Source organism: Eulemur rufifrons, chromosome 2 (genome assembly GCF_041146395.1).
Source record: "Eulemur rufifrons isolate Redbay chromosome 2, OSU_ERuf_1, whole genome shotgun sequence".
NCBI classification, from domain to species: domain Eukaryota; kingdom Metazoa; phylum Chordata; class Mammalia; order Primates; family Lemuridae; genus Eulemur; species Eulemur rufifrons.
The window spans coordinates 41,397,427-41,424,747 of record NC_090984.1 but is presented as its reverse complement, the minus strand read 5'-3'; the positions used below and the strand labels follow the sequence as shown (position 1 = coordinate 41,424,747).

The 27,321-nt window shown below is 44.0% G+C and overlaps 1 protein-coding gene across 1 annotated transcript; it reads right to left on the bottom strand.

The window, feature by feature from the left end:
- Positions 1–18,366: 18,366 nt before the first annotated feature.
- BCL2L10 (BCL2 like 10) lies at positions 18,367–20,688 on the bottom strand. Its single transcript, XM_069459743.1, has 2 exons — positions 20,236–20,688; positions 18,367–18,492 (listed from the first exon to the last, which is right to left on the bottom strand). The coding sequence occupies exons 1-2, from the start codon at positions 20,686–20,688 to the stop codon at positions 18,367–18,369; spliced, it is 579 nt and encodes a 192-aa protein (XP_069315844.1).
- Between the last annotated feature and the right edge of the window lie 6,633 nt (positions 20,689–27,321).

The following is a 27,321-nucleotide window of genomic DNA, read 5'->3' as shown; positions in this document are numbered from 1 at the left end:
GATCACCTATCAAACTAAATCAGTCTACAGTTAGTTGGCTATTTTAGAACTCTTTATAAAAGAAATTTACCTCTATAAAGAGAATCTCCATTTGTAAGGGCATCTCCCTCTCAGAACTTAAATAACTAGAAACTTTTAGGGAAAAAAGACAATGGCTCAAATTTTACATAACAAAGCTTACCTTGGTTTAGGTCCAAATTCTGTGCCTTGAGATATAAATTTTCTACCTGGTTTCATGTCTTTGGAAATGCAAATTTAGAGTTGCCTAGCAACAATTTTCTGGGGCAATGGAACAAGTAATCAAGAGATTAATAATCTTAAATGGAAGAGGGAAACTGTTTGAAAACCAGCAAATGAAGAATTTTATAAATCTATAAGATCTGTTTCTGACTGTGTCGGTATGTCTATGCAGATTTTTATTTATTGTTTATTTTATTTATTTATTTATTTATTTTTTTAGAGATGGGGGTCTTGCTATGTTGCTCAGGCTGGTCTCAAACTCCTGGCCTCAAGTGATCCTCCTACCTCGGCCTCCCAAAGTGCTGGGATTACAGGAGTGACCCACTGTGTTCAGCTATGTGGTTTTGTGTGTCATGTCTTCTGTGATATTTTTGATAACTGACAGGCCTGTGAGCTTATGTCTTAGAGTCATTAAACTTTAAGCTTTAAACAAATGGCCATGGTAAGGCCTGGAGACATGTGGAATTCTCCCTGGCCCAGCTGTACCTCCTAGCTGTGCTGGAAAGGGTCAGACATTATCTCCACAGCTTTGTCCTGAGCCCTTCCTGGCCATCCTTTGGTACCAACTGGCTATTTAGGACCCAAGACGAATGAGGAAAACATTAGTTAGGATACCTGTCATTCTTTTTAGTAACTTAAAATCTTAAAGTCACATTATGTTAAATTAAGTAATAGATAATCATAAAACATTTGAGTCATTTCTAGATAAATTAAAATACTGAAATAATTATTAAACATAAGTTTAAGTTTACATACTTTGATATATTACTTTGACATGATATAGAAAGCTAAATATATTTAGATGAGCTAATAAAAATTGGGGACTGATAACAGTTCAAAGCTACTTTAACTTTCTAGGTTTTTCATTAAAAATAAGGGTTACTAATAGTTTATAGTATAACAAATATGTAATTAAAATATAAGAAAAACAATTCTATATGCAAAATGGATAAGAAAATAAGATATGGCATTTAATAAAGATTATAAAAAGCCATAGAAATGTGGTTTTGTTAAAGGGAAAATAATTTTGCCTTTAAGTTTAGAGATTAGAGATTTTAGGACTGTTTTAAATTAAAAGAATAAAAAAAGGTAGAAGAGGTGGAGCAAGAAGCCCGAATAGAAACCTCCAGAGATTATACCTCTGAACACCTAATTCAATAACTATCCACACAAGCAAACACCTTAAGAATAAAAAAATCAGGTAAGCGATCAGACTACCTGGTTTTACATTATGTAAATTAAAATAAAATCTTAATCGCCTCCAGTAGACAGAATGGATCCCCTCTTGGTGAAAGGGACCCTGGAAATACCCTAAACTGAGTTGCTGGCCATGAGAAGGGATTTCAGGCATGCCTGGTCATGCCCCCTACTCTTGCAGGGATATCCTTTGTAACTCATTAACAGGCTTAAGGCTGTACAAGGCAAAGCTTAAAACACACCTGCAGGTCATCAATTTACTTAACAAGTCACTTGACTCTGAATGTATGTCCAGTGGCTTGTATCTAAATAACAAACCTCCTTAAGTTTTGAGAGGTAGTAGACATTATTGGATTTAACATTTTACAATAGCTGTCATCTGCCAAAATATATTAGCTACAAGCACACGTTTAGCCAGACTCAGAAAAAGAAAGAAGACTCAAACAAACTGATAACTGCAGAAATCCAAAAGATCATTAGAGACTACTATGAGAATGCCAATAAATAGGAAATCCTAGAAGAAATGGATAAATTCCTAGACACATACAACCTACCAAGATTGAACCAGGAAGAAATCCAAAACTTCAATAAATTAATACCAAGTAATGAGATAGAATCAGTAATAAATCTCCCCTCAAAGAAAAGCCCAGGACTTGATGACTTCACTGCTGGATTCTACCAAGCATTCAAAGAAGAACGAAGCCTAACTATTAAAAAAAAAAAAAAATCAGGGAGGAAGGTCTACTCCCCAATTCACTCTAGGAGGCCTGTATCACTCTGATATAAAAACCAGGTGAAGACAAAGACACAACAACAACAAAAATAAAACTATAGGGCAATGATGAATACAGATACAAAAATCCTCAAAAAAATACTAGCAAACCAAATTCTCCAACACATTAAAAAGATTACTCATGATCAAGTGGGATTCACTCCACAGATGCAAGGATGTTTCAACATACACAAATCAATGTGGTACATTATAGCAACAGAATAAAGGACAAAAAACATATGATCATTTCAATTGATGCTGAAAAAGCATTTGATAAGATTTACCATGAATGGAGATTCATGATTAAAAACTCAAAAATCTTGGTATAGAAGGAACTTATCTTAACACAAGAAAAGCCTTATATGATATACCCATAACTTGTATCATACTGAATGGGGAAAAACTGAAAGCTTTTCCTCTAAGACTTGGAACAAGACAAGGATGCTCACATTCACCACTGTTATTCATCATAGTACTGGAAATTCTAGCTAAAGCAATCAGACAAGAGAAATAAATGAAGGACATTCAAATTGGAAAGGAAGAAGTCAAATTATCATTGTTGGTAGATGATATGACCTTATATCTAGAGAAATGTAAGTACTCCACCCCAAAACTGTTAGAACTGATAAACAAATTCAGTAAAGTTGCAGGATACATAATCAACATACAAACACCAATATCATTTCTATATGTCAACAGTAAATAATCTGAAAAAGAACCCAAGAAAGTGATCCCATTTATAATAGCCATAAATTAAATAAAATGCCTAGCAATAAACATAACTAAAGGAGTGAAAGATCTCTATAATGAAAACTTCGCCGGGCACAGTGGCTCACACCTGTTATCCTAGCACCCTGGGAGGCCAAGGTGGAAGGATCCTTGAGCTCAGGAGTTCGAGACCAGCCTGACCAAGAGTGAGACCCCACCCCCACCCCCGTCTCTACTAAAAATTGAAAAATTAGCTGGGTGACATGGTGTGCACCTGTAGTCCCAGCTACTCGGGAGGCTGAGGCAAGAGGATCACCTGAGCCCAGGAGTTTGAAGTTGCTGTGAGCTAGGCTGACACCATGGCACTCTAGCCTGGGTGACAGAGTGAGACTCTATCTCGAAAAGAATAAAAAAAAAAAATCCTGCCATTTGCACCAACAGGGATGGAACTGGAGAACATTATATTAAGTGAAATAAGCCCAGCAGAGAAAGACAAATCTCACACGTTCTCACTCATATTGGGGAGCTAAGTATTAAAAACAACTGATCTCTTGGAGACAGAGTATAATGACAGTTACCAGAGGCTGGGGAAAGGTACTGGGAGGGGAGGATAAATTGGAGATGGCTAATAGGTACAAAAAAAATATAGTTAGATAGGATGAACAATATTTGATAGCACAAAGTGACTATAATCAACAGTAAGTTAGGTATACTTTAAAATAACTAAAAGAGTGGGATTGGAATGTTCCTAACATGAAAAGTTAAATGCTTGAGGTGACAGATACTTCAGTTACCCTGATTTGATTAATTCACATTGTATGCCTGTATCAGAACATCACATGTACCCTATAATTATATACAACTATGTCCCCGTAATAGTCAAAATTTTTGAAAAAAGAGCTTATGCTATGGTTTGAATATGTACCTTTGAAGAATTAGGTGTTATCAATGTGATGGTATTAGGAAGTGGTACCTTTGAAAGGTCATGAGGGCTCCTCCTCTCAGGAATTGGATTAAGTCCCTTATAAAAGAGGCTTCACACACCCTCTTCCACCATGGGTGGACACAGCATCTCCCTCCTCTGGAGGTTGCAGCCCTCACCAGACACCAAATGTTAGTGCCTGAATCTTGAACTTCTGGCCTTCAGAACTGTCAGAAATAAGTTTATGTTCTTTATAATTAAGAAAAAAAAAGATAAAACTAAATGATAGGCTGGGCGAGACAGCTCACGCCTGTAATCCTATCACTCTGGGAGGCCGAGGCGGGAGGATCATTTGAGCTCAGGAGTTCCAGACCAGCCTGAGCAAGAACGAGATCTCATCTCTACTAAAAGTAGAAAGAAATTAGCTGGACAACTAAAAATACATAGAAAAAATTAGCTGGGCATGGTGGCGCATGCCTGTAGTCCCAGCTATTTGGAAGGCTGATGCAGTAGGATTGCTTGAGCCCAGGAGTTTGAGGTTGCTGTGAGCTAAGGTGATGCCACAGCACTCTAGCTGGGGCAACAGAGTGAGACTCTGTCTCAAAAAACAAACAAACAAACAAAACACTAAATGATAAGAGTTGTGAAAGAAAATGGTAAAAATTGTAAAAGGTTATAAAGGTTTGTAAAAATCCTACCTTATGGTCAAAATTAAAATTAGATGTATTTGTTTAAGATTTTATTAAAATTAGCTTTAACAATAATATACTGATGCAAAAGTAAAATTTGGGTTTATCTTTTATGTAAGATTTTCATGTAATAAGATTTTGTTCACCTTTTTAGTAAACTGCAAAAAAAAAAAAAAAAAAAGGAAAGAGAAAGACATTCAGTTTACCTCTTTATTAGCCTGTCTTGTCTTTATCAGGTCTCGTGACTGTTTAGGAAACTGAGTTTCCTTTCTATCAGAGTAAAGGTTTTTGCTTTTCTAAAGTCTTTGAATTATCACATTGGCTAAATGACTTATTTTATTGTAATCCTATTATATGATGACAGGTGTTTTAAACCTTTGTTATTTGACAAATTTTCTAAAATATCAAAATCCTAAATTCAGTCTTTTTAACCTGAAACTAGCTTTTTGAATATTAGAGTCATTGAAAGTTCAAGAGAGATATAATAGACTTATTTGGCATATTAAAATCATCCAGAAAACATTGTAAAATAGGAAATGGTGTTTAACTTTTTGGGGGTTTTATTTGTACAAACACGTTAATATGTGTTCCAAAATTGTATGAGATTCCTAAAATTCTGATATGTGTTTATGTATGTTATCAGTGATAATTATGGTTATGGCTAATTGTTGTATGCCATAAAAATAACCAAATTTATCCATTGCATCTTTAATGATGGCTATTCTAAGACTTTTGTCATTCACAGACAATTACTGTTTTATTGTGATTCTGCAAAGATGTTTTTCAACTGGCTATGCTATCAAAACTGCAAGAGGGTTTCTGCCTCTGTCCACTTTGTGCTTGCTGCACAAAGAATTGAGACAAGGATAGCCAAGAAAATAGGACTTTTTTTCAATACTTAAGGAGCAGCTGCCTCAAATCAGTCTCTCTGACTCAAGGAGATCACAGGCTTTTCACAGGAGGGGCCACTTGCCTTGGGGCTGGTGATGGGGTCTACCAGAATTGGGGCATGCTGTGGGGGATGCTGAGTCTTAGCATCAGGAAGTCTGCCTGGAGGCCTTCAGAATTTCAACTCCTTTAGTATTCAACTCCTGAAGAAAACCAAACGCTGGAAGTTTCCCTCTCTATCATGTGGTCGGGGCACAAATTAGCCTGTGACTCTTAAAAACACAAACACAGAAAACCAAGTCTTCAAAACAATTATTTTCAGCAAATGATACATGCAAACTGAACGAGTCCTTCACAATCCCACACCTCTTTGGGCTCCTAGAACCACCTTTTATTAGTTTTGGAGGCAGAATGACTTTATGATTCATCAGGCATATGTCTTATTTTTAAAAACAAGTTTTATGGGCAAACATTAGGTCAGCAGACACTTCCTCCCCACTTGGTATTTTTCATAAATCCAATGCAGAAAACACTTGGAGGCAAGCCCATCCCAGGATCTCCGGGGCTGTATCAGGAAACCAAGGTCACTATCATTACCACCCAAGTCGAGAACGATGGCCTCAATGGGTCTCAACTCTCAGGGGTGCCCTCATCTGAGGCCTAGGATGGAAACTGGCAAAATGGAGCCTCCCCCACTTCCCTCCAGGCACCAGGAGGCCTGCCTGAGGCTGGGCCTGCAACCAGGCATGGAGACCTAAGAGCAGCAGCTAACACTTCAGAGGTTCCACATTGCCCAGGGTGTCCTTTCCCTTTCCTCTCGGGAATCCTAAGGTTTAAAAGTGTAAGGAGATAAAATCCTCCTATGTTTTGGTGGGAGTGTTTAACAGTGCAACCGCTGTGAAAAAGATTAGCACTTCCTCAAACTGCTAAACAGAGTTACTACGTGACCTGGCAATTCCGCTCCTGGGTACATACCCAACAAAACTGAAAACATGTCCATACCAAAGCCCGTAGAAGAATGTCCATAGCAGCATCATTCGTAATAGCCAAGGAGTGAAAACAGCTGATGAATGGCTAGCAAAGTGGTATCTCCACATAATGGAATATTACTCAGCCATAAAAAGGAAGGAATTCCTGATACACACCGCAGTGTGAATGAACCTCGAAAACACTATGCTAAATGAAAAGACACAATAAGCCATGTGTTGTCTGATCCATTTATATGAACGGTGCAGAATAGGCAAAGTCATAGAGACAGAAAGATTACTGGTTGCCAGGGGCCAAGGAAGGGGAAAATTGGGAGTGACTGCTAATGGGTATGAGGTTTCTTTGAGGCAATAGAAATATCTGGAGCTAGATAAAGGTGATGGCTGCACAACATTGTTAGTATACTAAAAACCACTGAATTGTACACTTTAAAATGGTTTTACATTATGCAAATTTTATCTAAAAAAATTGCAAAGACAGTGGAAGAAAACTTTTAAAAGATACCTTTTATAATAAAAAAGTTATAAAAGTTATGCCCAGCATATTTAATTCAGTAACATTTCCAAGAATCGCAGGAAAATTTTCTCCAATGGTTGGAGATCCTGCCAAGTCTGAGGCATCCACGTTTCAGCTAAAGTTTTATTCCAATTTCTTTTTTGATTTTGCTTCCTTGGGAGTATTCTTGCTGAATGTGTGTTACTTCCCTGATGCAGTTAGGGTTTCTTTCAATGTTTGGCGATTCTTGGGGCTCAGTTAATAGCTAGAGCCAGATGCGTCCATGGGAGGTTGGGGCAGCCAATCTCCCAGGACTGAAAATAACAGAATCATGAAATTGGAATTTCAACTAGGTAGCTTTACAACTGGTTAGATGAAGCTGCTGCTTCTGATCTTGGCATCATTCCTTAGTTTTGTGGGAGAAAAACCTCACTTTCAGAGATGCTCTTTACTGGCTGAAAGGGGCTAGAGATCGCTCAGCCTTGCTGGGTTCTATTGTCAGCTTGTTGCCATTGACATTAAATCTAGAAATTCCACATTGCTGACGGCAGCCCTCTCAGTTCGCTAATGCTACTATTGATCACTGAATTGTAATCTGTCTTTTCAGTAGAATTTGGGAAGGAAAGGGGAGGTTAAGATATATGCAGTTGAAGGAAGTATTCCGAACACATTTATGCTTTAAAGTTTCAAAATACATATTCAATTATTTGCTAATAAGTTTTTAAAATCTTGAACGGTTGATATCCTATTATCAAAATTAACAAATTTTGTAGAAGTGATAGCAAAACAAAGATAAAAAGCTAAGTATTATCCTATTAAATAGTCTTGCTAACAAAAAAATTTTAAAGTCAAATGAATACAAACGTAAAAAAGTAAAATGCAATTCAGGATGTTAATACCACCTGTCACTAAAAGAAACCAGGTCCCCTTGGAGAAATAGTTTCCCTTTTTCACTTGATTATTTATGTATATCAGCATGGGCTCTTGGTTTTTTTTCTTCTTCTTCATCAGTGGGTGTTAATTCTTTACTATCGTTATTTATTTGATGCTCAAATTGTCCCAAATTTGGCCAGCAGGGCCTCTTCAGACATGTGGGCAAATAAAGATGAAGATAACAGAATCATGAAATTGGAATTTCAACTAAGTAGCTTTACAACTACTCGGATGAACACCTTTAAGAATTTCACCTTCAATATTTAGAAGTCTAAGTGAAATATCCAAGAAATAAAAGGACTATTTTTTTTAAAGCTAATAACCATGTTTCCCAGTACATTAGATCACACTTAATGATACTTAAGGAAGAACCATTTTCTTAGGGAGTTTGGGTATGTTCGTTCCAGCACAAATGTAGAAATGGTCAACAATTGTTTTCCAAAGTGTCATAAAATAAATTCTAATTTCTTCCCATTTTGAAATACTAATGACAGCTGGTAACTTTTTTTTTTTTTTTTGAGGCAGAGCCTCACTCTGTCACCCCAGCTAGAGTGCAGTGGTATCATCATAACTCACAGCAACCTCAAACTCCTGGGCTCAAGTGATCCTCCTGCTTCAGTCTAGCCTCCCCAATAGCTGGGACTACAGGCACATGCCACCACACACAGCTAGTTTTTCTATTTTTTGTAGAGATGGGTCTCACTGTATTTTTTGTAGGCTGGTCTCAAACTCCTGAGTTCAAGCAAACCTCCCAGCTAGGCCTCCCAGAGTGCTAAGATTACAGGCATGAGCCACTGTGCCTGGTCAACAGCTGGTAACTTTCATATATGAGCTCATTTTAACTTTACAACCACCTGTGAGGAAACTGAGGCCCAGAGAATTCAGACATTCAAGATCAAAGACCAGAGTGAGTGGTTGGGGAACTGATGAATACCGTTAGTTCTCTCTGCACACTTTCCCCAGAGGAATCAGAGAATTTTAAGCTTTTGAGTTAAAGAGACGTGTAACCTTAAGACATGTTGAAATAAAATGAACTTACCTCTTAAAAGAGCAAAAATTTGAGCATGTTTAAATACCTAAAAGCTTGTATGCAAGGTGACTAAAGAGGCTGATACCCTGCTCTTCCAAAGTTAACTATTAAATCTTTCTTTCGTCAGGTAACAGTTAATTCCAAAGTAAGCTCTGAAGATAAAGACAAAAAGCTGGTTTCCTGGTCTTGTAAAGAGCATTTGTAGCCAGGTGGCCCTTTCAAAGGGACATACACAGAGCAGCAGTCTGCTCTGCTGCCCAAGCACAGGTGAACCTCCCGGTGGTGTAAGAGCAGCAGGCTTCAAACCAAGCGTCTCTCCGCAGGGCCCCAAAGCCTCCCCTTCTCCCCACTCCCTGCCTATGTGACTTCTGGACAGAACTCAGCATTACTGAACTCGTGTGCTAGATTTTTAATCTCTAGTGAACTGAATATGGTCAGAAAAAGGGAAATTTGGGTATTCTTATAATTTATTATTCCAACAGGGCAAAATCAGGACACACAGTCATCCCGGGTATACCCTACATTGTACAGGGATTCCCAAAATTCTACCAAAGCAAAACAGGGAAGTGTAAGGGCCTCGTTTTACAGACAAGGCACGTGATACTCAGAGACGGGAAGTCTGTTGCCCAAAGCTGATGACTGGTAGGCACAATAACAGTTTTAGGAGAAACATTTATTTAGTGCTTGTTACGTGCCAGGCTCTAGGCTAAGAACTTTAAGTGTATGCTATCCATCTTCAAAACAACCTTATGTTGTAAGTACTATTAATAGGCATTCCCCCTGCCCCCATGAGGTAACAGAAGTTAAGAGAGGTTAAATAACTTGTTGTGATTACTAGTGTTAAGGTTTCTCTCTAATTTGGTCTTGAGGTCTCTCTTGAGGGTGGCCACAAGCCAGCCGCTCTCTGGGGGAGCCCCGACCAGGGGAAAGTTAGGCTCTGGTGTGTCAGCCAGGCGAGGCACAAGGAGGAGGTGAAATCAAAAGGTAGGAAAAGGAGAAGCATATCACTTACGGATCTGGGAGAGGCGGGGAGCGCTGGCAGGAGGCGAAGGGACGTCCGGAGGTGGCAGGGGCGAGAGAGCAGAGGGCGGGCCCGTGGGACTGTGCCTTCTAGAGCTCCAGGGGCGTGTCCGTCAGGCGTCCCCGAGGGGATATGATTGGCTAGTTTAGAGAAGACACGTGGGAAGGGGGCACTTACTTACAGGACGCCGGTGTTGATCGTTAGGTTTAGCGTGGTCGGCAGCTGTGGGGCGTGTGGGTTTTGAGTCAGCGGGATGAGGAACAAATGGGCTATATCACAACCAGCCACTCAGGGAGGCGAAGTTTTAACTCGACCGAAGGTGATGGGGTAAGACTGGGTTTCGAACAACTTACGTCAGGTCTGAAAATGGATGCTGAGGTGGCAACTATATATAGCAAATTTATGACATTTGGCCAACGTCATTCAAAGTGGCAGGACTGAGATTAGAGCAGGCAGGGTCAGGAGGCCAGCCTGGGCTTCCAGTTTGCTTTTCGGCACATCCTCTTGCTCCTGGCTGTGGGGGACCTCCGGGTGGGTGAGCGAGAACCAGATGGATGCAGGGTCACTGCTGGGACGGACCCCTTGGAAGTCAGATGACTTTGGTTCAAGGCATGGCCACTTAGAGCTGCATGTCTCTGGGCAAGTTACTCAAATGAGTCAGTTTCCTCAAGTGAGTAGAAGCCAGCACAGATTACACGCTGGACACATGCTAATTGACCATTATAAGTTACTGACACCTGTGAAAGGAGGCAGCCGTGAATCTACAGAGAGTTTAGATAAAGGTACAGGAGGAGAAGGGAAAGGTATGAACACTTAGAATAATTTGATTTCTTGACTCCCAATTAGTAACAAAGTTGAGAAAAGTCCCAATATAATTGGCAAATTTTCAAATCCTAAACCAGAAGCTCAAGGGATGAAACAAGGTGGGAGCAACAGCAGTTTCTACACTCTCAGGCTCACCTGAAAGAACTTGCAGTAACCAGCTCATGAGGCCTTGAAATGGATCACTCATTTTCTTTAAAAATAGAATTTCCAGTGACTTGGCGCTCAGATCATGTCCAAAGATAAGACAGATCCCTGAATCACTTACCGCAGATGTTGCCTGTTGTTTTTTAACGGCAGCAAAGTGACGGACTTGCCACCTTCCTCCTCCTCACCTTCAGGATGGTGTTGTACATAGTTTCTTTTTTCTCCTAAAACCTCTAACACCTCTCTTATCCTTGCTCTCAGATGAGGACTTTGCTTCTTGTTTTGCTGAGAAAATGAAAATAGTCTGAGTAGAACATCCACATCCTCTCTCTACTACATCCCACCCGTACTGTGCACCTGTGTGTACATGTAGCCGTCCTTCATTATAGGGGGGAGATGGATTCCAGGACCCCCCAAACATTCCCAAATCCAGGCATATTCAAGGCCCACAGTCCACCCTGAGGAACCTGAGCATAAGAAAAGTCATCCCCCAGTATATGCAGGTTTAGCATCCCTCAAATACTATATTTTCAATCTGTGTTTGGTTGAAAAAATCCTGCATATGTGTGCACCTGTGCACTTCAAGCCGTGCTGTTCTTAGCCTCTCTCCTCTCCCTGTGGATGATCCTTCAGTGCCCCTACCTGGAGTCCACTCCTCCTCAGGGGCACTAGATGCCATCTCCTCTCTTTCCTACATCCTCAAATGCACCGTCTCTGGCATCATTCCCATCAGCATTCGTGCGTGCTGTTATTGCTCCCTTAAAAAAACCCCTCTCTTCAATTGGAAAAAGTTAAATATAGATGAGTTATTAAATTATAACAAGGTACTATTGCTAATATTGCTACGGTGATTGTGGTATTGTGTGTATAATTTTTAAGCTCTCATCTATAAGCAATGTATAAGGAAGCTTTTGGAGGTGAAATAATATGATTTTTAAAACACTCCAATCAAAAGAGGAAAGTGGGGATGGGCACGGTGGCTCACGCCTGTAATCCTAGCACTCTGGGAGGCTGAAGGGGGAGGATCAGTTGAGCTCAGGAGTTGGAGACCAGCCTGAGCAAGAGCAAGACCCCGTCTCTACTACAAATAGAAAAAATCATCTGGGTATGGTGGTGCACACTTGTAATCCCAGATACTTGGGAGGGAGGCTGAGGCAGGAGGATCGCTTGAGCCCAGGAATCTGAGGTTGCTGTGAGCTAGGCTGATGCCACAGCACTCTAGCCCAGGGGACAGAATGAGACTCTGGAAAAAAAAAAAAGAGAGAAAAGTGGATATAGGTGGAACAAGATTGTCAAAATAGTGATAGCTGTTGAAACGGTGAAATGGGTACATGTGGGTTCATTTTACCCTTTCCTCTATTCTTTTATATGCTTGAAAATATATGTGAAAAAAGGTTAAAAATCATCTCGATTCCACTTTCTCTCCAGCTATTACATTCTTTCTCTTTATAGCAATACTCCTTGAAGTAGTTTCTATATGTGCTGATTTTTCTCCTCCCATTCTCTCTTGAACCCACTTCATTCAGGCTTTCCCCTACTGTTCTAGCAAAATAGCTTTCTTAAGGTCACTAATGACCTTCACATTGTTAAATCCAGTGGTTATTTTTCAGTTCTCAACTTCCATGACCCCTCAACAAAATTCGACAGTGGATCATTCCTTCCACCTTGAAATACTTTCTTCGCCTAAGTTCCAGGACTGCAGCCTGGAGGGAACTTGTCAACTTGTCAATGGAAATGTTGTCAATAGTGTCGATGTTACCTCCTTAGCTCCATCAAGTAAATATTATTTCTGAAACCCAGACCATAGGTTTGATTCCCATCTCTGTGTTTTGTACAAAGAAAGGGTGTGTTCCAAGGCAGAATGCAAATGTTGGCAGTTGGTCACAAGAGTGAGGCTGAGTCATGACCATTAACAAGACAGCTCAGGAGTTAGGGCCAGGTAATGATAGGGCTGCACAATCAGTAAGAAAGGATGTACCTGTGACCATCTGACCAGGTGGCTGTGGCAGCCCCAGTAGCCTGTGGTCCCCAACCCCCGGGTTGCGGCCTGGTACCAGTCCGCGGCCTGTTAGGAAATGGGTCACGCATCACCGCCTGAGCTCTGCACCACACCTTCTCCCCACCCTCAACACCTCGTCCCCCCACCCCCAGTCCATGGAAAAATTGTCTTCCGTGAAACCAGTTCCTGGTGCCCAAAAGGTTGGAGACCACTGCATCACGCAATAGCTACTTGCTTAGGAGCTGGAATGGGAGTATCTGATTAGCATTGGTGTTCCGATGAGTTCTATAGGTCCCTTCTTCTACCCCATCCCAGACACTGTGCTAGGTGCCGTGTATACAAATGGAACAAGTAGGACATAGTCCCTGCCCTAAGGAGGCCGTGGTTCAGATGAAGTGACACAAGTCAGGAGCCACAGTCTGAGTCATGAATGCGCACACAGGGTAGGCTGATGTGCAGGAGAGGGTCCTTCCAAGGGGACTTCTAGAAGGGAAGACACTTGAGCTGTCTTGACTAGCAAGTGTCTAGCAAGCAGGATTCGGCTGCATAGACTAATAGGTGCAATAGCTGGGAGGGCAGATGGAAGGGTAGCAGAAGGCAGAGCATGTGGTGGGGTGGTTTCTGCATAGCAGGATATAAGGCCACAGAGTTGAATAAGACACTGATCACATAAGCCCTTGTGGATATTGTCACAGTAACCCCTGCTGCCGTGCAGTGACTAGGTACAGAGAGCACACCTGGCACCTCTCCATGTCATAGCCCCACTGATGGGAGGAGGGAAGGGATGGGAGGACAGTCAAGATCCAGTGGGGAGGAGGGGCCTGCACTCCAGGCAGGAGCTGTGCGCGTCAGTCGGAAAACAGCCCAGCCCTGATCACTGCTGCAGCCCCATCCTGTGATGCTAAGGAGTGCTGCCTCCTCTCGCTCAGCCCCCCTGCTTCCCTCCTTCTCTCTGCTCCTCAGGGCTCTGCAGTCCTGGGACTCAAAGATCCCTTCCAGAGGGAGGCCTTCCTGGAATCCTCTGGGTTAGCTCCTGCCTGGCACACTCGCATAGCATGGGCACTTCACCTTGTAGCTTTAAGTGCTTGTAGAAGAAAGGGTTTGGCGAAGATCATAGAGCTAGATATAATTTGGGCAAGGCCTTCGTTTTTATAATGCGTGGTGAATTTATGGTTCCTATGTCATTAAAAATAAATAAGACCACCATGCATGCACGGAGCAATGATGAGTGTGTTATGAACTAATGATTAATGTGTTTCTGTGCACCTGAGGGCCATTAAAAAGATAGGGAAGGTCATTATTAAGTTCCTTATTAAGGATGCTTGGCTTTGTGTTGATAATGAGTTGAGGGTAGTAGAGGACAGGGATGTGTGCTTTTTTAAAATAATTTACAGCCCAATTGAGGGAGTGAGAGAAGGGGTGGAGGGTAAGGGAAGGAGGAATTAAAACACAAAGCCACACCTTAAGCCGCCTGTGGATTATAGACAGTGTTTAGCAGGAAGAGGGAGAATATTCTCTTGAAACTTCACTGACGAGATAATATTTAATATGAGTATTGAAGGACTTCAGCACATGGAGACATGGCAGATGGGAAAGAGTGGTCTTGTTGGAGAAATGGCATGAACAAAAAGAGGCTGACAAGATGTACACCATGAACCCAGGGGACAGTGAGCTGGACTGACAGGAATGTGGGGAAACATTGAAAGCCAGACCTGGGGACTTCGACCATTTCCATTGCAGGCAATGAGGAATCCACAAAGATTTTTGAACAAGGATCTCTCCCTGAGAATTATTTCACTAGTGTACTCCAGGTAGCCAAGTTGCAGATGGATTTGGGATATGTAAAGATGGCAAGGGATCAGAGAGTGCTAGAAGGAGCTTTTAAGGTCCTAAAGGAACATGTGGCCAAGAAAGGCTGCTAGAGGGGGAATGGGGAACATTTTGATTAACAGAGGGAAAGAATATTTCCTGGGAATGACAGTGGTGTGGGTGGGGCAAACATCAGGGAGATGAGGGGGTTGGGGCACAAAAGGTTTCCAAGGTTATAGGGAAAGTATAACTGGGGAAAAAAATTGATGGTTGGAAGTGAACAGCATTTACCTCGAAGTGCCCAGCTAGAAGCCGGAAATGCAGCAAAACCCAGAGATGATTAATGACAAAGATATTATCCCTTAAAGTAGACAAGGGGCAGGGTATCTGGCCAAAAGTCCCCAAGATTTCAGGACAGTCACCCCTTGAGAAGTGCTATTGGAGGGAACCTATGACTTGCAGGCTGATGGGTAATGGTATCTTGGGGGATAAGAATTAGCACCCCGAGAGTGCTGGAACTGTCACAGCAATCGTTGTATATCATGCTAACCATCCTTCCTCTTATGAACCTGGAATACTTAGCTTGTGGAACAAGCATCCACATGGTAGAAAATAGTGACATGATTACCACATGGGAAAAACAATCCTTCCTTCTTGTGCCTAGACATTATCGTCAAAAAACACTCCCTGACCCTGGAAGGCCTCCCCACAGCGCCATCAGCACCGCTCAACCCTAGGAGATGGGTTCTTACCTCGGAGGATTAACACAGGCAGGTACAATCCTTAATGGACTCCAAAAGCCTGAGAGAATCTAGGTTGGATTATAGTATGAACAATGTCCCCACGGCTCCTTCCTCCTGCAATGCTAAAGTGGGCCGGAAGGAAAGGCAGTCATCAATAGACCAGAAACCCACAGAATTCCCGCTAGACAGAGAACAGTTATCACTACCATTCACAAATTTATGTGATTAACCAAGAAAAGGAAAGTGAAGCGTTAAGTGCTGGAAAAGAAACATTAGAACTAATGAGAGTTCAAAATAGCCAGATTTAGAATCTACACTGTTTCTTTTTATGGCAGCCATCACCAAATAATCAATGTAATAACGAAAAATCGATTCTGGGACTCAGGACTGAACTGAGTTTCACTTGCAACAAAAATCGGTTTAACGAGAAAAGGAGATTTGAGTCCCAAATACCTTTAGGCACAGCCACATTGAGAGATATAAACCATGTCACCAGAACTGTTTCTCCATGCTCTGCCCTGAAATCTTTGGACTTTCTCCTTTTGTGCAGTATTCTCTACCAGGAAGGCTTTCTCCTTGTAGTATACAGAAAGAGTCTCCCCAGAAAGTCCACAGAAACACTGGAATTGAGCCCTGTCACCTTGCTACAAATGGGCTCTGGTAGGCCCGATCTGGGTCATGTTCCCAAACCTGGGTGGGTTGGGGTGCAGTGGGAAGGAATCAACCCCACCAGAGCCACATGGTGTAAGAACAGAGGATGGGTAGATTCCTGTAAGGTCAGTGAGCTGTCATCACAAGAGGAAATGGCTTTGGGGAAGGCAAACAACATCCTCTATAGATTCCATTCTCGATAGTTCCAGGAACCAAAGAGCTGGAAAATATCTGGCCAACATTGTAGAACCTATATAAAGAAAACCATAAGAGACCTGAATAAATGAAGCAAGAGTTCATGTTCTTAGGTGGGAAGACAGTATTGATCCAATTCCATTCTGATCAAAATCCTAAAGCAATGTATGTATGTATTCTTTATAAGCTGGTTTTAAAAATTCACCTTAAACTACTCCCAAAAATGGCCAGAGAATTTTGAAAAACAACAATGGTAGGGGAGGGGATTAGACTTCTCCCGTCAGATGGTCAAACATGCTGGGAAGATACAGTAATTGAGACATAGCTATTGGAAGAAAAGATAAGTCAATAGAACAAAATAGTGAATACATTTAAATCAGCAGGAGAATAAAGGACTGTCAATGAACAATGCTGAAATATCTTCTCCAACTCTTTTTTAGAAAAAAAGAAGCTGGCTGGGTACGGTGGATTACACCTGTAATTCTGGCACTTTGGAAGGCCAAGGTGGGAGGATTGCTTGAGGTTCGGAGTATGAGATCAGCCTGGGCAACATAGTGAGACCCTGTCTCTAGAAAAATAAAAATAAAATTAGCCAGGTGTGGTGGTGTGCATCTGCAGTAACAGCTATTCAGGAGGCTAAGGCAGGAGGCTTGCTTGAGCCCAGGAGTTGGAGGCTGCAGTGAGCTATGATTGTGCCATTGTACTCCAGCCTTGCTGACACAGACCCTGTCTCCAGAACAAACAAACAAACAAACAAAAAACCCCAGAAAACCAAAACATGAGAATTCCAGAATGGATCAGTGACTGAGAACATAAAATACTTTTTATAATCTTGAGACAAGGACGACCTTCCTAAAGACCCAAACCCCAAAAGCCATAATGGCAGAGACTGAGGATGATCCAACATTGGCAAGAGTGTGAAGAGCTAAGCATTCTCACACCCTGGTGTAAGTTTGGATGGGTTGAGCCTATTCTGAGTAATAGCTCGGTAGTAACCACGTTTTAATACATATGAATTGGGATCCAGAATCTCTTTCTAGAATTCTTTTGCCAACATAATCATGTGTGGAAGTCTATGCACAAAAATTCCACACAATGTTGTTTCTAATAGCCCAAAAAAGGAGAAACACCCTAAAATACACAGCAATGGAAGGATAATTAAATCAACTTATCCTGCTACGATGGAGAATGCACTGCAACAGACAGAACAGTGAGGCAGAGTACATGTTCTAAAGATGAGAAGCTCATAAGATCAAGTCCAAAAGCAGGTCCAGTTAAGGTTATTAAAATGCAAGTATGACAAGGGTCAGGAAGGCCTGGAGAGACGTTCACTTTAACCACCTGGCAGGTGATGGGCTGACTGCAGGATGGAAGGTGGAAGAAAGGAAGAACTTCAAGCTTGTGTGTTGATTAAATGTTTAAAATAAAGCATTCTGTGTATATTTAAGGAGATAAAACCAGAAATTGTCATCGAGTTACTCCTAAGAATAAAGGCTAATTGAATCAGGAAAGCCAACAAAGTTTTTTAAAAGGATGAATTTATTAAAACTTTGAAGCTATTTAACAATTTATTGAAGTCAGAAATGTTAAACACTAAAAATCTAGAAGTCCCAGAAATTAGACTTCAAAGGATTTACGTTTCAAAGAATTAGATTTCAAAGAATTCCTTATAAGAGGTTTTAATATTACATTCCTTGTTAAAATGGGACTTAGATCACTTTGGGGATCATTTTGCCCCTGACCCGTGGGCATGATTAAAATTAGCAGCACATGAAGTCATGGATAGATGAAAGGTTCGTATTCACTTTTAGCCAAATTTAACAAATAGCACCATATTCCCATTTAATGGGATGCAGCTTCTTCTGCAATTCTTTGGAGCAATGAGCCTTTAGACTCTGATTTCCCCACTCAGAGAAGAGCCATTTGTGTCCTTGTCCTAACACTTCTGAGTACTTGTCATGAGTTAAAACACTGGCCAAGTTGTCACCTCAGGACTCTTTGTGCACATTCAGGTAAAAACATCTCAGAGAAGGTGGTTTACTTCAGCTCTCGTTATCCCATCTCCAATCACTTAGCCGGTCAGTTAGGCAGGTAAAAATGGGTTAAAATTTTAAAAATTCATAATAATCGTGTACAGAAATAGATGATAGCCGTTGCTAAAAAGCATGACAAAAGAACCTGGGCCAGCAGTCTCCTCCAAACAGCTAGCGGTAAGGGTCTCCTGAATAAGTCACAAAAGCCATCCTACACGGGAGAGAGAGAAAAGAATGAGGTTGCTTCGTGATGCCCAAAATACACAGGAGTTTCCACATTAAATAGTAAAACAACTTCCATTCAGAGAGTAAGAGGAAAGGAAATTCTGACCAATAGGCATCTCTAACTAGGAACCCTTGAGGATTTAGGATTGGCAAGAAGTAGTCCGAGGTGGACAGAAGTATCCGTTTAACTTGTCACTTAGAGTAGGAACACTCATTTTGATTCCAAACCAAGAGGAAGGTGGACTATCTCATGTTTTCTGAGCAAAAGACAGGTGCCATTAGGGAAACTGTCAAAGCACTAGATTGAAAAGTTACCACCTGAGAACAGAGCAAGCGGCTCCTTGTAGGAAGGGAGTGGAACTGCAGGCTGTGGTATTTTAACTGCAGCTGGCAGAGATGCGGGTGAATCCTGTTTATCTAATTTGAGAATTTTGGCTTCCTGACGTTAAGAGACTAATCTTTAGTCAGTGCTGATTAGTCAAAAAAAAAAAAAAAAAAAAAAAATGAAGTAAAAAAACCCAAAAAACAAAAACGCCCTCCAGCCCCCATTTCCTCTTAGGTGCAGAGAGCTTCCGGGCCAGATGTTTGCGACAAACCGCTCAGGTGAGGTTCTTAGAACTCAGCTGAGGGAGCTCACGGACGCAGAAGGGGGAAGACCAACACCAACACTGGGAATGATGCCAGAGTTAATGTTGACATCTCACGCTACCTTTCCCCCTCCAATGGAACCCAATTAGCCACTATGAGAGGCCTAAATGGCAACTGCCCACAGGAGGCTAAATTATTTTTTTTAAATCCCTAGTTTTAATAGTTTGGCTATATTTATCCCATGAGTCACTTGCCCGTTGATTCAACTCCAATAAGGAGAGGAAAGAAACAGGGGACCTAGCTGGGAACCCAAGAGGCATATGTCCCTACTGAGGGCTGGGTACAGTGGATTAGAAGTTAAGGAACCAGCCGGGTGCTCTGCCACCCGCCTGCAATCCCAAACCACTAGGGAGGCAGAAGCTTGAGTGAGCCCAGGAGCTCCTGACCGGCTTGGACTCCGTCTCAAAAAGACTTAAGCAAATAGCGCCATACTCCCATTTAATGGGGTGCAGTTTCTTCTGCAATTCTTTGGAGCAATGAGCCTCTGGACTCTGATTTCCTCACTCAAAGAAGAGCCATTTGTGTCCTTGTCCTAAAACTTCTGAGTACTTGTCATGAGTTAAAACACTGGCCTAAAATTCCTTAACTCTTTTTGAGACCTTAACCCTAGCCAGTCAGCACCCACTGGCGACCACGCACATTCCAACCCCTGTGGCCTCAGCTCCTCATGAGAAGGGCTGTGATCAATCCAAGGGTCTGAGTATCTTCCGAGGTGCATTTGCTAGGCGGAGGACAAACCCCACGTGGCCCGGGCCACCCGGTTGCTCACTGTACTAGTTGGGGATCTCTACAGGAGCAGAGCATCCACACCTAGGGTGGGCGCTTCCTGAAAGCCCCCGAGAGCGGGCTAAGGCGAGGGCAAGGTCGGACCGTGCAGACCCAAGTCGGGCGCGGCTGCCTCGGAATGGGTTCCCAAGAGCCGTCTAGCAAGGCCGATTCCTGCCCGTCTGACTGCCGAGAGAGGAGAAACCCGGATTCACACCGAACATCCCAGTCCCGCTCAAAGGAACCTTGTTTCTTTCCAGAGACCTCGCCCCCCAGCCCGCTCAAATCCGGTGTCCCCGCGCAGCGTCGTGCTCACCCAGCCGCCTTGCGCCTGCAGCCAGGCGCGGTGCTGCCCTGCGAGCAGAGCGCACAGCAGGGCCACCAGGCGCTGGCAGTCCCGGGCGACTTCGGTCTCGTTCTCCTTCAGCTGCGGCCTGAGGTCCCACTTCTTCCACCAGGCGGTCACCGGCGGCCCTCTCTCTAGAAGCGTCCCTGCGAAGGTCACGAGCATCACCACCCGGCCCCAGCTGAGGCTGTTGAAGAGCACGGCCTCCGCCATCCGCTCCATCAGGTAGACGCGGTTCCCCGGGTAGCCGACGTAGGCGGAGAAGAAGGACGCGTGCTTTCGCCGTATCTTGGTGGCGGCAGAGCGCAGCATGGCTGCCTCGAGCGAGGACGGCGGCAGCCCCGGGGCGCCCGGCTCCCTTGCGCAATACTCCAAGTAGTCGGCCAGCAGCCGCTCGGTGCGCTCCCTAAGCGGGTCGCCCATGGCCCGGCCTCTGCTGGGGGCCCAGGCCTCCAGCCTGCTTTCTAGGCCCGGCCGCGCCCCCCAGGGAGGGGCTGCGGGGCCCCGCCCCGGCCGGCGGGCCTCCGCACTTGCTTTTCTAGGTTCCAAAAGGAGCCTTTGATGGGAATCCCACCTACACCTGCCACAGTCCCAGAGGCAAGGCCCAGCGGTGTGGCGCGTTTACAGTGTGAGACTCTTTGGAGTTATTGTTTAGCTCTGGGCCTGGGGACAATCTGGGAAGTTGGGGTGGGCTTTGCCTCCTCTTAAGGAGAGGTTGACAAAGGCTACACACAGCCCTGCACAGACGGCTGCCTTCCAGGCCTTATCAGCATCTCCAGATTGGACCCAAGCGTCCAGGTGTGTGTTGTAGATTCCTTTCTTTGGGGCCAGCACATGTGGCAGGAAACAGGCTAATTCTCCTGGGGGCTGTGAGTCATTCATTCGCTCATATATAGTTAGAGCCTTTGGGGTGCTAGGCCTCCCCCGTTAGCACTGGAGATATAAGGGAGAGCAAGACACGTGGTCCCTGACCTCAAAGACCCTGCACTCTAGCGATGGATGGAGACAAAGGAACGGCCAACAGTGCAGTTCGGTTAATCACTATAATAAAGGTCGAAGGAGTATTCAGTTCTAGGGCAGTGGCTGCTTCTGATGCTATCATTCCCATATTGCTTGGAGTTCTCTTTACTTTTTATTGGCCAATACCTCATTGTTCCAATCCCCTGATAAAGGTAGCACTTCTTATATTAAACTTTCTCTGTTTATATTACTCTATGGCTTCTTTCTCTTGATTGGACCGAGACTGATACAGAATTGGTGCTAGCAGTGAAATTTCTGGGGGTTCAGTGGCCTGGAGCATGTTGAAATATCCCTTTCAGAGTGAAAGATGAGGTATTACATCTTGCATCGCCTACAAGAAAAAAGAGGCACAGAGCTTGGTGTCTTAGTCCATGCCAGCTGCTGTCACAATACCATAGACTGAGTGGCTTACAAACAACAGAAATTTATTTCACACAGTTCTGCTGGCTGAAAAGTCCAAGATCAAGGTGCTGGCAGATTCTGTGTCTGGTGAGGGCCTGCTTCCAGGTTCATAGACAGCAGTTTTCTTGCTGTGCCCTCATATTGTAGAAAGGGCAAAGGAGCTCTCTGGGGTCTCTTTTGTCAGGACACTAATCCCATTCATGAGGGTTCCATCCTTATGATCTAATCACCTCCCAAAGGCCCCATCTCCTAACACTATCACATTGGGGTTTGGGGGACACAAACATTCAGTCTATAGCAGTAGGCTGTTTTGGATTTTGGAGACAACATATACCACATATGAGTGTACTACTTCAACCCAATCAACAGGCTGGTGGATTGAGGACCAGAATAAGATTAGGCTCTGCAGAAGCTTTAGGCTGCAGTAAAGCTGCCCTACCACTTGGGTCTTATGATCCAACAGATCCAATGGTACTTGATGTGTCAAAAAGGGATGCTCTATGGAGCCTCTTGCAAGCACTTATAGGAGACAGTGAAGACCTCTAGAATTTTGAAGCAAATATATCCCCTCTTATGAAGATAACTCTTCTCCTTTTGAGAAGCAAGTTCTGGCTTGCTGCTGGGTCTTGGCTGAGGCTGAATGCCTAACCATGGGGTATCCAGGTAACCATGCAGCCAGAGCTCCCATCATGAACTGGATGTTGTCTCACCCACTTGACCATAAAGTTGGACATACACAGTGGCAATCTATCATCAAATAGAAATGATTAATTAGAAACTGAGCTGAGGCAGGTTCAGAAGGTACAGGTAAATTGTATGAGCAAGTAGCTCAGGCTCCTTCCACACCAACTCCTGTTGCTTTGCCTCTTCTCCCTCATTCTGTGCTTATGGCCTCTTGGGATGTTGCTTATGGCCAGTTGACTGAGGGAGGAAAACTCTACTCTGGATTACAGGTGGGTCTGTGTAATATGCTGGCACCTCATGAAAGTGGACAGCCACAGCAGTCACTCATACTCAGAGTTCACTGTGAAGGACAGGAGTAAAGTAAAGTTCTCCCAGTGGGTAGAAATGCAAGCTGCATATTTGGTTGTCCACTATGTCTGGAGTGAGAGATGGCCAGAGTACAGATCTACATTGATTCCTGGGCAGTTGCTGCTGGTTTGGATGGATAGTCAGGGCCTTGAAAAGAACAGCATTGGAAGAGTAGTAATAAGAAAATTTTGGAAAGAGGTATGTGGCTGGACCCCTGAGAATGGGCACAGATTGCAAAGATATTTGTATCCCATGTGAATGCCCACCAAAGGGCATCCACTGCAGAGGGGACTCTTAATCAGGTGGACAAAATTAATGCTCTGTGGATGTCAGACGGCCTCTCCACCCAGCTGCTGCAGTGCTTGCTCCATGGGCCCATGAACAAAGAGGTCATGGCAGCAGGGACAGATGGTCTTCATTCATTTTTATTGCTGAACGACATCCCATTGCATGGACATACTACATTTTGTTCATCCATTCATCTATTGAACATTTGGGTTGTTTCCACTTTCGGCTATTATGAACAATGTTATAAACATTGTTTTTGTGGGGGCTTATGTTTTAATTTCTCTTGGGTATAGGCCTAAGAGTGCGAGGCTGTCTATTATTGTGGAAAACACACAGGTTGGAAACAGTGACCTCTGCCTCATGGTTTCTGGTTTATGACAAAGTTAAACAGTCACCAGTGGTGTGTTGGTTAGATAACCTTGGGTTAAAGATAGGCATTTCCTATTGTCACAGTCCTCCTGTAAATGGTTATACCATACTTACAATAAGTTGTTCTTATGTATCCAAAGCATCATTCCTGATCCCATCTCCTTATTAGAGGGTCTACATCCTTTTTTTCCGGGTTCTATTTTAAAAAAATTATTTTTAACTGACACATAATTGTACATATTTATGTAGTACAGTGTGTTATTTCCATACATGCATACAGTGTATAAGGATCAGAGTAATTAGCATCTCCATCCCTCAAACATTTATCATTTCTTTGTGTGGGGATGTGAAAGTTGTCAGAATCAAAATGGAGTCACTAGTGTTAAACAAAACAAAACAAAACCCTGAAAAATAGATCCAAGGAAGGCCATGAAGAGAGGTCCTCATGCATGTATGCCTGATAACAAAAACTAGCACAAAAGACTGCAGAAACCACAGTATTGCACAAAGGCCCTTGCAACCTTACACAAATGCCTCTGCAAGGACATCTGCCCAGCAACCGCCTACCCAACCTCAGACTGGCAAGACCCGCTATTGATCTTTGTAGCCATGAATAATTATGTAATCCTCCTCATTTTCCCCTTTAAAAACCTTTGTTTTCCTTTACCTCCCTGAATACATACATAGTTTACTGTGGCATGCACATTCCCATTGTGATGCCCTATTGCCAAATAAGTATCTTCTTTTACAGAGCCTGTTTGTTATTTAACAGGAAAATTCAAAATCTCTCTTCTAGCTATTGGAAAGCATACAATAAATTTTTAATTATAGTCACCCTACAGTGGTATAGAACACTAGAACTTATTCCTCCTATCTAGCTGTAATTTTGTACCCATTAACCAACCCCTCCCTTCCCCACTCATCCTTTTTATAATGATGCAAACACACTGAATCATTTCATTTCTTCCACTGGATTGGCCCTGAGGCCGCCCACAGGAGGCCGCAGTTCCGGGTGGAGATCAGCCATCCCTGAAGGCCAGCCCGCCCCAGCCAAGCCCTGTCTGGAAACAGGAGTGTGTGGCATGCCCTGAAGGGTGACCCGATTCCTTCCTATCACGGCTGAGGATGGGAGGTTTAGCATCACATCCTCACAAAGGATCCACAGAGACAAGAGGCTTCAATCCTGGTCTTCTCCAACACACTTCATCGGAATTCCTGGCCTACCTCAGGCCCACCCAGTCCAGATCTCCAGGGCAGGGGCCTGAGGGGGCTCTGTTTTAATCTGTCGGTGACTGGGTGATTTTTCTCAGCAGGCAAGTTTGGGCCATGAAGATCTCCACGGTCCTACTCAGTCAGCTCTCCCAGGCTTGGGCAGGCAATGTGGCCCCAATCCTTGCCCACTTGATCTTCTACCCCAGGGCTGTGCTTACCCAGGATCCCAGACGTCCTCCTTTGAAAAGACTTCCAGCAGTTTGCAGGTCCCAGTTGTCTTTAGCCCCTCCTATGGCCTCTCTGTGCCCCTCTGTGACTCCCTCTGCTGGCCGGGTTGCCCCAAAGCCTCCCCTGAGGACCTCCCCTAGGGGTGGCTCCCCTCGAGTTCCCCAGTGTCTCCTCCACCTGCTTTCCCAAGCTCCTCCAAGGGCCCTGGCGGTCTCAGGGAGCCCTAAGAGTAGGATCCAGAGTCCCTGAGGGTCCCTGGGACACTTTCAGGGGGTCCTCAAGGTCAGAACTATTTTCATAATAATATTGAAACTTTTTTTTGTATGTGTAACTTTTTTTTTTTTTTTTTTTTTTGGAGACAGAGTCTCACTCTGTTGCCCAGGCTGGAGTGAGTGCCGTGGCGTCAGCCTAGCTCACAGCAACCTCAAACTCCTGAGCTCAAGCGATCCTCCTGTCTCAGCCTCCGGAGTAGCTGGGACTACAGGCATGCGCCACCATGCCCGGCTAATTTTTTTTTTTTTCTATATATATTTTTAGCTGTCCATATAATTTCTTTCTATTTTTAGTAGAGATGGGGTCTCGCTCTTGCTCAGGCTGGTCTCGAACTCCTGAGCTCAAACGATCCGCCCACCTCGGCCTCCCAGAGTGCTAGGATTACAGGCGTGAGCCACCGCGCCCGGCCTGTATGTGTAACTTTTTAAGCTCTCATTCTCTCGGGAGGTTCCCAGACTACTGATGTGTGGCGAGAGCATCACCCTGACGGCTGCTGGAACGTCTGCTTCTGTATTCTTGTGTTTTACAATTTTTCTCAGTCTTAATCTCGAATGGGACAGATACTGATAGACATAATCCACATAAACCAGAGCTATTTGGAGTCTGCAATAGTTTTTAAAAGTGTAGGGGATCCTAAGGTCAGAAGGTTTGAGAACCACTGGCCCAGATGAATCTCTACGTGATATTTACTCATGTGATACGTGAGTGCAGACTGCCTGTGAGGAGGAGGGGCTGGGGGTGGGGAGGAGAGAGAAGAATGAGCAAGGGGGAGGGGAGGGGCTGGAGGAGATCAGGAGAGGGGTGGGACAGGGAGAGGGAGGGAGGAGATGGGGAAAGGGAGGAAGACTGAGGAGGGCTAGAAAAGGGAGTGGGGGAGCATGGGGGAGGGGCAGAGGAAAGAGCAGGAGATGGAAGGAGAAGGGAAGAGAGAGGGAGAAGGGGTGGGAGGAGTGAGAAGGGAGAGGGAGGGAATAAGAAAGGGATCAGGGAATGACAGAGAGACAAGCAAGGAACTAAGCCTTCTTGAAGCCGTGCCAAAGGCTGAGGTAGGCACTTCACACTTTAGTGCTGTCCCATTCCACAGATGAGGAAACTGAGGCTGAGAGGAATTTAGACATTATCCTATGTCCTGTGAAAGCAGTAAAGCTGAGTCTGAGCCTAGTCCTGATCCTTTGTGAAAGCGAGAGCCTGGGACTCAAAGGCCTTTACCACCTAGTGCTGCCTTTACTTATAATTAGTGAAGAGGGTGGAAGGGTAGGAAGAGGGAACTGGGTGTGGCATGCCTGCCCCTGGCTCAGTCCAGGAGGACAGGGATGCCAGCTGGGCCCCCACATCTGAGAGGCTGACTGCCCATGCTGAAGCAACTATTTTTGTTTCATTTTACAAATATTTTCTGTCAATCCCCATCATTGCCCCCTCCTTTCTGCCTAGACCTTCTCTTTCCTGGCCTGGAGGTGGCTGCCAACGCTATGCACCCCTGGGGGCCCAGCCTTTTGGCCCCTTCACAATTGGTTTGGTAGATTTGCTCCCAAGTCCTCTAGGAAAAAAAAAAAAAACAAAAAAAACCCACCCTGATTGTAAAACCACACTCAGCATTATTTTCAATATGCAAAATACTATAGAATAATACATGGAGTTTGCCCTTGAGCCTCCACATGATGCAGTATATTCCAAGTCAAGTATTTCATCAATAAATACTAAACTACACCCACATGCTTATGAGAGCACAGCCTTATAGGGGAGGTGGCTTACTGCCCACGGGGGAAAGTGAAAGTGTTCTATGGAATGCTTTCCTTGTGCCCGTAAAGGCACTTTTTGGATTGGAAAGTCATGGGCTATTATGCTTCCACCCCTCCAAACAGAACCTTGAGTTTGCGTCCCCTGAGTTTAGGCGACCTTTCCTTTGCCCTGTCTCCCTTGACTCCTGGGAGCCCGAAGGCCTGGGCAGAGTGTAGGGACAGAAAAGGGTCTGTGGGAGAGAGGGACGAGAATGCCATCACAAGGCGGCCAGCTGGACCAGGGGCCACTCTGGAACATTCTAGAGTAGAGCTGGGAAATTCCATGGGACCTACTCTGGGGCCAGACCCCTTCAGCGGCAGGCAGGAGCTGGGCAGACAGTGTGCCCTTCCTGAGCCCCTGCCCAGACTGCAATCCACCAGAGCTAAAAACGGTCCCTCTGGGCCACGCTCCCTCCCTAACTCTGGCCCCTTGGAGGCAGGAGACTTTTCTCTT

What these genes read in the sequence shown, in the direction of transcription:
- BCL2L10 (XM_069459743.1), bottom strand. Translation starts at nt 20,688, where the DNA reads ATGGGCGACCCGCTTAGGGAGCGCACCGAGCGGCTGCTGGCCGACTAC. An exon ending in TGCAGGCGCAAGGCGGCTGG is followed by an intron (nt 18,493 to 20,235) that starts GTGAGCACGACG and finishes TCTCCCGTGTAG; the next exon opens with GATGGCTTTTGTGACTTATT.